Raw genomic sequence first — 12,210 nt, 5'->3', positions numbered from 1 at the left:
CCCACTAGCCTCCTCTGTCCATGGGCTTTCCCAGGCAAGAAGACTGGAGTGGGTGGTCATGCCCTCCTGCAGGGAATCTTCCTGACCCAGGGAGTGAACCCAGGTCTCCTGCAATGGCACCCCACTCCAGTCCTCTTGCCTGGAAAATCCCATGAACGGAGGAGCCCGGTGGGCTGCAGGACACGACTGAGCGACTTCACTTTCATTTTCACTTTCATGCATTGGAGAAGGAGATGGCAACCCACTCCAGTGTTCTTGCCTAGAGAATCCCAGGGACGGGAGAGCCTGGTGGGCTGCCGTCTGTGGGGTCACACTGAGTCGGACATGACTGAAGTGACTTAGCAGCAGCAGCCCCTGAATTACAGGCAGATTCTTTACCATCTGACCACCAAGGAAGCCCAAGAACACTGGAGTGGGTAACTTATTCCTTCTCCAGAGGAAATTCCCAGCCTAGGAATTGAATCGAGGTCTCCTGCACTGCAGGCAATTTTTTTTACCAGCTGACCTACCCGGGAAGCCTGGTATAATCAATACCTTCAATTATTTTTTCATTTAATTGTGGATATTACACTAGAGCAGAAATAATTAAAATGAAGTAGAAGTGCCAGAAGTGAGACCCATATTACTAAGAGAATTTAAAAGGCATTAGTAAGGAGGATAATTTTATTTGGGAAAAAATGAAGGCTGAGATAGGTGAGTGTTAAAGCTTTAGCGTCACAAATAACAGATAAGATGAATACTGAGTTATCCACCAGGTTAAATTGAATGGAAGGAGACAGATGAGCCTTGGGGTAACAAAACCACAAGACAAAACTATGTTAGAGTCAGACATGGAAGAAAAAGGACACATTTTTGAGGCATGTCACAAAATACAGTGCAAAGATGAATACTATGAACATAAATAATTGATGCTTTTAAAATAATGCAGCTCATGAGATTGAAAAGAAAAAAGGATTTCTAGCACTATGAATCTTTTTCTACTGAGTGTTAAAGATAATTTGCTTTGATTTCTCTCCCCTTTTGATAGTCTGGTGTACAAATGCATCTCTTTTTGATTTGTACTGAACAGCTGAATCCTTTGGATCCCAAGAATCCTTTTGGAAAAAAGCTGCTCTGCCAGTAATGAATTTAGTTCTCTGCAACTACAGTAATGTCTTCCTTTAAGAAAATGATGATCAGGCAGCTACTTTATACAACTGAGTCCTGTTAGCAAAAATCTTTTATCGGAAGCATTCTTTTATAGGATAGTGAAAGAAGTGAGAGTGTGAAATCCTTGCTGATGACTCCCATCTCTTTAGATAGAGGTGTTTCCAACCCTTGTTTTGAAAAAGGATGTTATGCTGGTTTATATTGTACAGTTGTATTTGTCAGTGGATGGCCATTGGTCCACCAAATTAACAACTTTTACTCAAGAATAAGTTAACATTAAACATTTTGGAGAACACAGTGTCTTTATGCCTTTGGTTGATGCTGTTTAAAAGCAGAGAATGTAGACAAAAAGGGTAGTGTTCTTAATACACAAAAGTGAAAGTCACTCAGTCGTGTCCAACTCTTCCCCATGAACTATACAGTCTTTGGAATTCTTCAGGCCAGAATACTGGAGTGGGTAGGCTTTCCCTTCTCCAGGGGATCTTCCCAACCCAGGGATCGAACCCAGGTCTCCTGCATTGCAGTCAGATTCTTTATCAGTTGAGCCACAAGGGAAGCCCAATATTCAAAGATCTACTACAAATGAAAAAGATAAAGATCAGCAACCCAAAGCAACTATTTCATAGAAAATAAACATAGAAGGCTCTTAAACATATAAAGAGCTGATTAAGCTCACTCATGGTGAAAGAAATGCAAAATAAAACTACAATGAAGGACAGTTCTGCTAATAAGATGGGAAAAGTTCAAAAAGTTTGCTAATTGTATACAATTTGTTGTGTAACAACAAACATAGGGAAATGGGTATTGTCATGCACTGACAATAGGTGGGTCCCTTGGAAAATGTCTATGGAAGATAATTTGTCTATACCTTTCAAAATTAAAAAGATATAACTTTTGACCCAGCAGTTTGACTTCTAAGAATATGAGTGTTTGTATATGTATGAATATTCATACACATACATACACACATAAATATATTCACAGGTTTTCTGTATGAATGTATATATGTACATATTATTGTCGTTTAGTCACCAAGTCACTCTTTTGCAACCCCATGAACTATATAGCCCATCAGATTCCTCTGCCCAGGGGACTTCCCAGGCAAGACCATTGGAATCGGTTGCCATTTCCTTCTCTGGAGGATGTTCCAAACACAGGGATCTAACCCGCGTCTCCTGCTTGGCAGGTGGACTCTTTACCACTGAGCCACCAGGGAAGCCCTTGTATATATACACATATATACACACATACATATATAAAATGAGCGTGTGTACATATGCATATGTTCCCATTAATTGTGAAACTGTTGAATTGTTTATAGCAACAAAAAATCAGAGATCACTTAATCATTTATTAGTAGAGGACTGGCTAGATAAAGTGTGTCCTTTCAATGGATTTCTATGCAGCCCTTAAAGTGAAATAGCTTTATCTGTACTGGTATGGAAAGAGTGCCAAAATATACTGATAACCAAGATAAAAATAAGTAGAATAGTGAGCAAACTATGTTATCACTGTATTCTTATATGTTTATACATCTATAAAATACAGATGGAAAGAAGGAAAAAAAAAAAAATACAACAGTGGCTGCTTCCATGGAAGGTAATTGGGTAGATGGGAAGTACAGGAAGAAGGAAACATTTTTCATTTTTTTGTTTTTTTCAATTGTTTTGTTTTTTGTTTTTTCAATTTTTCTACTCTGTCCACACGTTACCTACTCAATTATGAAAAGTAATTTAAAAGCTAAACTAGATGAAGAAAACATAACATTTATCTTGTTTTCTGCACCTCCAGGAACCAATTTCTGTTTCCTCTCATGTCGTGACCATCTCCAGCCTCCTTCCTGCCACTGCCTACAACTGTAGTGTCACCAGCTTTAGCCATGACAGCCCCAGTGTCCCTACGTTCATAGCAATCACGACAATGGGTAAGTATATATCTTTCCTGATTTGCCCTAAATTTTCCTTTTAAATATAAATAATTCATCTTTTTTAAAAAGAAAACTCACATTTCACTGAAAAGTTTCAAGCTCTGAATTCAGGGAAACTTTAATTCCAACTCCAAACTGTGCTTACCAGTTATGTGATTTAGGGAATGATAATTACTATTCTGAAACTTTGTTTTTTCATCTGTAAAGCTCGAGTGCTAATATGTACCTGTTGACATGTTTTGAGGCTTAGAAATCAAGTACCTAAAGCTCTAGTACATGCTGTCTAAATGCTAGCTGTTTGCATCATCAACTTTATCATCCCCATCACCCTCTTCAGTGGTACCCACAGTATTGTAAACAACTCAGGTGCATCTGTTGTAGTCTTGACCTTGCACTCTCACTGATCGAATAATGATGAACCTAAATTACTGGACCAAAGCCAGAAAATTTCCAGTCAAGTAGAATGCGTAATTGGGGAAATTAGAAATTAACAAAAAGTTTGGTACAATGCTGTTCCCTTATTCTTTTTCATAGGTATATTATTTGTTTTACTCCTCTGCTTGAGTCTAATTCTGTCATCTAAGACCCTCCCTGAAGCTGCCTGTAATAAAGCTACTCTTACCATCACATTATGCTTTTAATGGGCTTATTTTCATTTATGTATGTAAGCATTAATCATGTTTAGCCACTATATCCAGTGACCACTAGAAGAAATTTTTTTCCTGTTTTTAGTTTCTGCTTTTTCAGAAGAAATAGCAAAAATGGACCTGAAAAGCATACTAATGGTCTAGCATTTCAACATCTTTTTCCATTTTCTAAAAATACTTTAATGTTCATGATTCCTTGTCATCTGTACAGCAACCCAGTGAAACAGGTGATATTATTAAACATATTTGCTAGTGAGGAAAAGTAGACCAGGAGAGACTGATATCAGAGCTTCCCCAAATGGAAGGTAGTAGTCAAGCGAACTTGAACAATCTCTTCTACGAGTCTAACATTGTTTCTGTTCTAATACTTCTGTCTGTACAGTGGAGCCAAGCTGGCCCACATGGGAAGTGGCAAATGCCCAAAGCCTTAGGGACTGTGCGGGTTGGCCAGTTCTGTGATGTGATGATCAGTGCCGAGGATGGTGTCTCCTCTTTTCCTCTGATCCGCTTTTAAGAGCTTTACAAAAATCTTTGATGTATATTTGCACCTTTAACATCCTGATCTTCCGAGTAGTATGTAAATCAGGCAATGTGTAAGTGCACTAAAGGATGGATCATAGGAAACCTAGTGTGTGAAAGAGATACAACCCCTGTTCTTAAAGGCCCTAAATGTAGTAATAAGTTTAATCTCTTGAATTATGCAGATAGAAAAACCTTCAAACATATGGTTACAGATCATCAGAAAGCCTGCTGCTAGCGATGCGTTAAGTGCTGCAGCAGATGGCAGGGTGCTAATGCCTTTTTCATATACGTTATTACGTGAGGGAAATACACAGTTGTGCTTTCTGACTTGAAAGCCATGGACATAAAATAAGAGCCTGCCTCTCTCTAAGCTTTTGAAAATGTTAAACAGTGATGATACATGATAATGACTTCTAGCATTTTTGTTTTCAAATGAGTTTAAATCATGGCAGAGGCATTACATACATTTCATGGTTTCCTTTAATAAGAATGTCCTAAACGTGGGCCTTTGAAGTGGACCCAGTTCTTCCACCCACCCAAACACTGTTTGTCAATCTATTCTACTAAATAAGAGTTGACCAGCAAGAAGCCATCACTGACTCAGAGAAATGTCATTGTTGCTGTTGTTGCTATGGTCATAAGTGTGTTAGTCTTTAGATGAGATATGATGAATGGTGCAGCCCCAGTGAAGATGTATGGCTTTTATCTTTAGTTACAGAGATGAATCCCAACGTGGTGGTCATCTCCGTGCTGGCCATCCTCAGCACACTGTTAATTGGACTGCTGCTTGTTACCCTTATCATTCTTAGGAGAAAGCATCTGCAGATGGCAAGGTAAGTTGCATTTTGCTCAACTTTTACCCATAGGCTTTAGAATATTATTATCTATCCTGTGGGCTTCCCTGTGGCTCCAGAGGTAAAGAATCTGCCTGCAATGCAGGAGACCTGAGCTCAATCCCTGGGTTGCGCTCATCCTCTGGAGAAGAGAATGACAACTTACTTCAGTATTCTTGCCTGGAGAATTGTGTGGACAGAGGAGCGTGATGAGCTATAGCTCATGGGGTCCCAAAGAGTTAGACACGATTGAGTGATTAGCATGTTTACCATGTACGTGTAGCTTTTACGTATAGGCTTCCCTGGTGGCTCAGTGGTAAAGAACATGCTTGCCAATGCAGGAGATATGGGCTCAATCCCCAGGCCAGGAAGATTCCCCTGGAGAAGGAAATGTCAACCCACTCCAATTTTCTTGCCTGGGAAATCCCATGGACAGAGGAGCCTGGCAGACTATAGTCCATGGGGTCACAAAAGAATCAGACACAATTTAGTGAATAAACAACACAACAATGGCGTTTAATGCTTAAATTGTACAGGGGTGAGTTTACTTTTAGTTTTTAATGCCTATTTCTATTTTTTGTTTTCTAAGTAGACTTTTCAATATTGTTTTAGAAAACATTACCATTGAAATAGTAAAGCAAAGGATGGTTTGTTTACACAAAGTCAGAGCTCTTACTGTCAATCTTATCATTTTAAGCAGCCCATATACTGGGATCCATTCATTGTATTTGGATATTTCCAAACATATTTTGGGCTTCCCTGGTGGCTCCGATGGTAAAGAATCTGTCTGAAATGCGACAGATACAGATTCCATCTCTGGGTGGGGAAGATCCCCTGAAGAAGGGAACAGCAACCCAGTCCAGTATTCTTGCCTGGAGAATTCCATGGACAGAGGAGCCTGGTGGCTACAGTCCGTGGAATCACAATGGGTCGGACATAACTGAACCACTAACATTTTCACTTTCACTTTCAAAATATTTTGGGTTAAAAGAAAGATCTATCCTACTAAGTATGCTAAATGAAAAGAGTTAATATATATGGAGACCACAAGGAAGAAAAGAAATCCCTTTCCTCATTAGTTCTGTTGAAGCTGTTTTATTCGAAAATATTTGTTGAATTTATGAAAAGGTCCTTTTGAGTCCCCCTGTTAGTTCTGTTCCATTACACAGATTTGCAGGCAATTTCATTTTTATTGCTGTTAGGAAAGCCTTTTGATTTACGATTTTGTGGATTCCCTATTCCTTTGACCACTGATGCATTTCTTATCAGAGCGCATCCTCAAGTACTTTCTGTTTGGAAGTTCTTAGCATATAAATGGTATTAAAGCTATAGACTGGAGGCAGTCCAGGAATGAAGTGTAAATTAGAAAAGAGGGCCCTGGATTAAGCACCAGAACAATCTAAGATTTTTAGAGAAGATGAAAGATAATGGCAAAAACAAAGCTGACAAGAGGCATCCAGTAGAGTGGAAGAAAAATTAGGAGAGTGTGGTGGCCTAGAAGCAAGGGAAAGAGCATATATCAAAATATATTTTTAAATTTCTACACATCAATAAGAAACAAATAAACAACTCAATAAGGGGGGGAAAAAAAAGATGATAACAGTCCTGCATTAGAGATTAGTTAGGAACAATATTGCAGCAACCGTGTAGTGTCATAGGAAGCATGCAATAAATGTTAGCTGTTAATAGTAATAGTGAGGGGTTTGGTAACAGAGGTAGAAATGGGAGTAGGGGTATTTATGAGGGTATTGTTGCAGGAGGGTCCTTTGTGATGGATTTAGGGGGAATGATTCTACTTCAGCCAGCTTGTCATCAGAGCAGAGATTCTTAATATTTTTTGTACATGGTTCTCTCTGGCAGTCTGATGAAGTCTGTAGATCTCTTCCAAGAATAGTGCTTTCCTACCAAATGCATAAAATAAGACACATAGGATTGAAAAGGAAAATAATTATATGAAAATGTGGTAATCAAAGTGTTCAGAAAACAGATGAGTTGTATGCTTCTTTATTAACACAGTTGATAACAATATTTAGTAGGAAATCTAAGTACTCTCAAATTTCATCAGAGTGATGACGATGAACAATATTTTAAAACCTGCAGCAGGTCTATTGTAGAAAAAGTCTTCAGTTTCTATTAGCAAATCTCACAAGTGCTGATGGTGTCACTGGGGCTTGTTGTATACTTTAATATTTGAAGCAATTACTTAATTTCAGTTATAAATTGTGAAAATAAAGATGTGGTTTTTTTCCCACATATGTTCATAGAGCTATAAATTCCACCCTTGGATCCTAGGTTAAGAACCCTTGAGTTAGAGAATAAAAGAAATCCCATATAGGAAATTGATATAGGAAAATTAATTGATGATATCCAATTTATAATATATACCACATGAAATAATAATATGTTCGTGTGCTTTTCAAGGAAGAAATCTGTTCTTAGAACACTAATGAGGACAGACAGATAACTGAAGTAATGACATGGTGCCAGTAATGTCAGAATCTCTGCTCCAATTCTGAATAAGCCCATCAATTTTATAGAGAGAAAAAAATGAAATGTATGCGCCCCAGTGAGCTATGTTATTTCCACATGTTGTTAACCAAAAGGCGGAGAAAGCATGAGAATTATGTTTACCTTTTCCCTCCACTTCTGGAAAAAAAAAAAACTTTAACAATATTTTCTACTGATGCAGAAGCCAATCCATTTCAGTATGTATCACTCTTTTATCTCAAGTGATGAATAATATGGTCATAACAACATAAGAGGAAAGTTTTGGAGGGAGAAAGCAATTCAGTTTGATCCACCATCTATTAAAGAGGAAATCAAAATGCTGTAAAAACAAGGAATAGTTGCTGAAAATGGAAAACCTTTAGTCTATGTAAGAGCATTTCTATACCTTACTAGTGAAGGTTTTGTAAAAAAATAATAATAATAATGAAAGTATTCTACCCACTATTGTTCATTCAACAGTTAATGTTACAATCATGAGTGCACTTTGGTAAGGACTGTGAACCAAATCTTTTCGGCTTCAAATAACTTGACTTGTGTGTGTGCACCCCTGTGAAAAATTATGTCTTTCTACTTTGCATCACATCCATATGTGGAATGCAAGCAACTTATATTGACTTTTTAAATTGTTATTTAGTTATTAAAGACTCTTTTTTGTTGTTGTTCAGGAACCCAGTTGCGTCTCACTCTGTGCCCCTGTGGACTCTAGCACACCAGTCTTCCCTGTCCCTCATCATCTCCCAGAGTTTGCCCAAGTTCATGTTTATTGTATCAGTGATGCTGTCCAGCCATCTCATCCTCTGAGATGACATCAAGGCTTTTTACCTTAAGATAACTTTTTACCTTGACATAAAGACTCTTTTATGTCAAAGTAAAATGTGCTCTGTCAAACGCTGATCTTGATTTTGCGGTTCTTTTCCAACAGGGAGTGTGGAGCAGGAACTTTTGTCAATTTTGCATCCTTGGAGCGGGATGGGAAACTCCCGTACAACTGGTGAGTACTGTTTTGGAACAAGTCTGTAGGTAGCTTGACTATGCTGTGTGTGCTCCAAACTTGATTGTGCTGTATTTGGAAATAGATGGTTTTGCCTGGTTATCCTTTCATAATTTCAGTGAGGGTGAACTTGAAGATGACTTCTTCACAGAGTACATTAGTTTATATAAGTTTAATTTAAACTAAGAAGGAGAGAAAATGAGGTGGTCAGCTCTGTACTGATACATTACACAAAGGAATGAAATGAAGCAGTTGTGTGAGTTGCCCGCAGCTGGGCTGATAAAGGGTTAATGCAGGAGGGTCATGGAGGAAGTGTGGCTGAAGATGGAAGAGGATAGTCCAGGGAAGTAGACAAGAGACAGAAGAGCATCTCTGTTTAAAACTCAAGCTTCAGTGCCTGAGCCACTACTTCTGTTGAAAAATCAAGAAGTATACAGTTCAGGGCTCTCAACTCTTATGCTTACAGGAAGATAAATACCAAAGATTCCCTGAGAAAGGTAGCCTCATTATTTCTATATGCTTGAGTATTTAGGACTTGGAGGGAGGAGGTATTCTGAGAACTAAGAAAGCATTGTCATGAAGTTAAATCAGTTGACATTATACCTAACAGTAATGCATATGAATTAATGATCCTATGCACAGCAATGAATACCCAACAAAACTGCCAATTAAGTAACTATTTAATATGAAGCCACTGCTTACATATTCTAGTTTCTTTCACAAGCGACTCCATGCAAAATACCTTTAAAGATATACATTTCATGTTAATCCCTGGTGATTTTTTTTTCTATTTTCCTAACCCCCTAAAAATGTTTAATCTGAAAGAAGTAGATATGTGATACTAGAAATTTTACTCTCAGAATTAATGAGGAGGGTGCTTATTTAAACTGTAAATGTTAAATGGGCAACTAGTTGAGACCACTTTAGCTGAAAATCTAGGTGATATCAGATTATTTTTAATAAGACAATATGCTGTGCTATTTTAAAATTTCACCCTGAATGGAATTTTGCTATTCAAATATGATTCATCCAGCTGTCAAAAGTAACCCATAAACTCTTGATAGTAAAAAGTTAGAAAACATTTCTAGGTTGGTTCAAATATTATTAGCACTCTCTCCAAGGTTAAGAGACTGACTCACTGATATTCATTTCTTGCCTATGCTCAGTCACTCAGTTGTGTCAGACTCTTTGCAACCCCATGAACTGTAGCCTACCAGGCTTCTCTGTCCATGGAATTTTCCAGGCAAGAGTACTGGAGTGGGTTGCCAGTTCCTACTCTAGGGGATTTCCCCAACCCAGGGCTTGAACCTGCATCTCCTGGTTAGCAGGTAGATTCTTTACCACTAGCACCACCTGGGCAATCCCATTGCTTGCCTATCTCACCCTTAAAAAAGACTCATTCACAGAGCAGTGATGAGGGACCCATCTAGAAACTGATAACATTGTACTTGTGACTCAGATCAATATATTTACTAACTACACAACTGGTCACAATTTACAAACTTTTTGAGAGATCAGTTATGGGAGAACTGAAACAAAAGAGAATTCATTTCAGGACATTCCTATAAAAGTTAAGAGAAATTCTTCTGCAGCTCTGGGCAAAAGACAGTGTTGCCAATGCTAACATTTTCTGGCTAACTGAGAATACATATCTCAGTGGAGATGTGTAATAACTAAAGTAACAAACTGACAAAGTCATTTTCCCTAATTCTCAGAATAATTATAAATACAACCAAAGGATATTTTAAGATCTACATTAATAAGTGTTTTATTTTACTAGGTTTTAAATATCTGAAATTTGATTCAAATCAGGCATTTTAAAATCAACAGTCTGCATTAGAATTAACGTGAAGCTAAGTAATTTTGCTCCTACTCCATGGAGTATAAGTAAGATTGGAAATTAGGCAGTCAGTGAGCTACATAGTAATATGTTGGATGAATGGTATGTGGATGTCATGCCATGCCCTTGTTTTAACGATTATTTTGAGGAATGGTGTATTATAATCATTTATATTTTAAATAATATAGAAAGCCATACCTAGCAGTGCATCTTTATACGAATGTGTTCTGAAAGCTTGTTTACCAGAATCAGTATACTCAAACTAACCATTTGTATTCCTTACACAAGCTGCTGTTAGCTATCAAAAGATGTTATAGATTTCTTAAAATAGCCTTAAGCATTGCAAGGGTAATATCCAAGAATAAGACTGGAGGTAACTAATGAGGCATTTCAGAGCCTCATTTAAATGAATGCAAAATGTAATCACCTAATAGCAGGCTAATTGACACAAACCAAGTTGAAAGAAATATATCTGATTACAATAAGGCCGCATGTGAATAAAACTGATTTGGGCAATATTATAGCATTTAAGCCCTCATGTTTGGAATAATATTTAACCGTAATTAAGGTGCTTGTCATTTTAATCGATCCCAGTCAGTAATTTACTGATCTCTGTTCACAGTTTGTATTACTAACTCTTGCCACTTTTTCATCTTTATATCTGTTATCTATCAACGCTCACAGGCGTAGGAGTATATTTGCTTTCTTAACCCTGCTACCCTCATGTCTTTGGACTGATTATCTTTTGGCATTTTATATTAATCCTTGGTAAGTGACTTTTTTACTATTTACCTAACACAAAATCTTTAAAAGTTAGCTTTCAAGAAGTAAACCAAAGAGAAAACCCTTTTTAATGATTTTATGTGTTTAGCAGCATGTGAAATTATTAATCATGTACTGAAATGGAATAAAGCAGCTAATGGTACCCAGATGCTAACTATAATGTTTTCCCAATTAAACTTTCTTCTTGTGATGTTCTTGGCAAGCTTTTCTTCCATCTATTGTTAGTTATTCATTTCATCGTTGAGCTAGTCCATGGCCTCTCATCTTTAAAAATGATGCGTTCCATTTTTCTCACAATTTCCATTGGTTAGCTCCATATTTCCAAGAAAAAAAAAAGAAATGCAATCAGACAAAGAAACCCAGAGCACTGTACTCTGTTTGAGGGGGACTTTATGTTTTTATAATGATGCTCACTCAGTGAATATTGAACCACTGACTGTGTGTGAGCCTCTTTGTGTAATCATTTAATTGTCCCCACACCTCTGCAAAGACTGTTATCAGCATCATTTTACAGTGGTAGAAATAGAGGCGAAAGGAGATTAGCTATCTTGACATCACATGACTATATGGAAATTCAGATTCCAAACCCAAGTGTCTCTGAAATCTATTCTTTCCTCTCTAAAAAGCCTCCTTTAAATTCTTATTTTCTTGACTTTTAAATCATTTTAATAATCAAATCTCAAAGAGTATCTTTTAGTTTTTATAAAGTATAATGATCATGATCTTGAATTTTGAGATTAATGTATCCCGAAGAACTATTTCTTTTTCTGAACCATAAGTCAGCATAAGGCACCAGTTTCTCAGAGGAAAAAAAAGCATTGTCCTTAAGTATTAGTCTATGGTGTTTAAGTACTAAATTATGTACGAATGGATCCAGAAACCTGGACAAATTGAGAAGGACTCAGATAAAAACAATAAAAACCAGTTCATGGACTGGAAAAAGGTCTCATGGTTGGGGAGGGGACAGAATTCAATATTTAAAGCATTCTGGAGAGTTAGCCAATCAATTA

General features: G+C 37.3%; 1 protein-coding gene across 1 annotated transcript in view; it reads left to right on the top strand.

Moving 5' to 3' along the window:
• PTPRO (protein tyrosine phosphatase receptor type O) overlaps positions 1-12,210 on the top strand; it is a gene marked incomplete at its 5' end in the record, with an annotated part of 120,543 nt that overhangs the window by 65,326 nt on the left and 43,007 nt on the right. Inside the window, 4 exons of the mRNA XM_052640433.1 lie at positions 2,941-3,073; positions 4,958-5,078; positions 8,509-8,577; positions 11,102-11,185. Coding sequence (XP_052496393.1) covers positions 2,941-3,073; positions 4,958-5,078; positions 8,509-8,577; positions 11,102-11,185 — 407 coding nt within the window. The remainder of the gene's footprint in view (positions 1-2,940; positions 3,074-4,957; positions 5,079-8,508; positions 8,578-11,101; positions 11,186-12,210) is intronic.

This window comes from Budorcas taxicolor, chromosome 5, assembly GCF_023091745.1.
Source record: "Budorcas taxicolor isolate Tak-1 chromosome 5, Takin1.1, whole genome shotgun sequence".
NCBI lineage: Eukaryota > Metazoa > Chordata > Mammalia > Artiodactyla > Bovidae > Budorcas > Budorcas taxicolor.
This window is presented reverse-complemented; position numbering and strand designations above follow the sequence as displayed.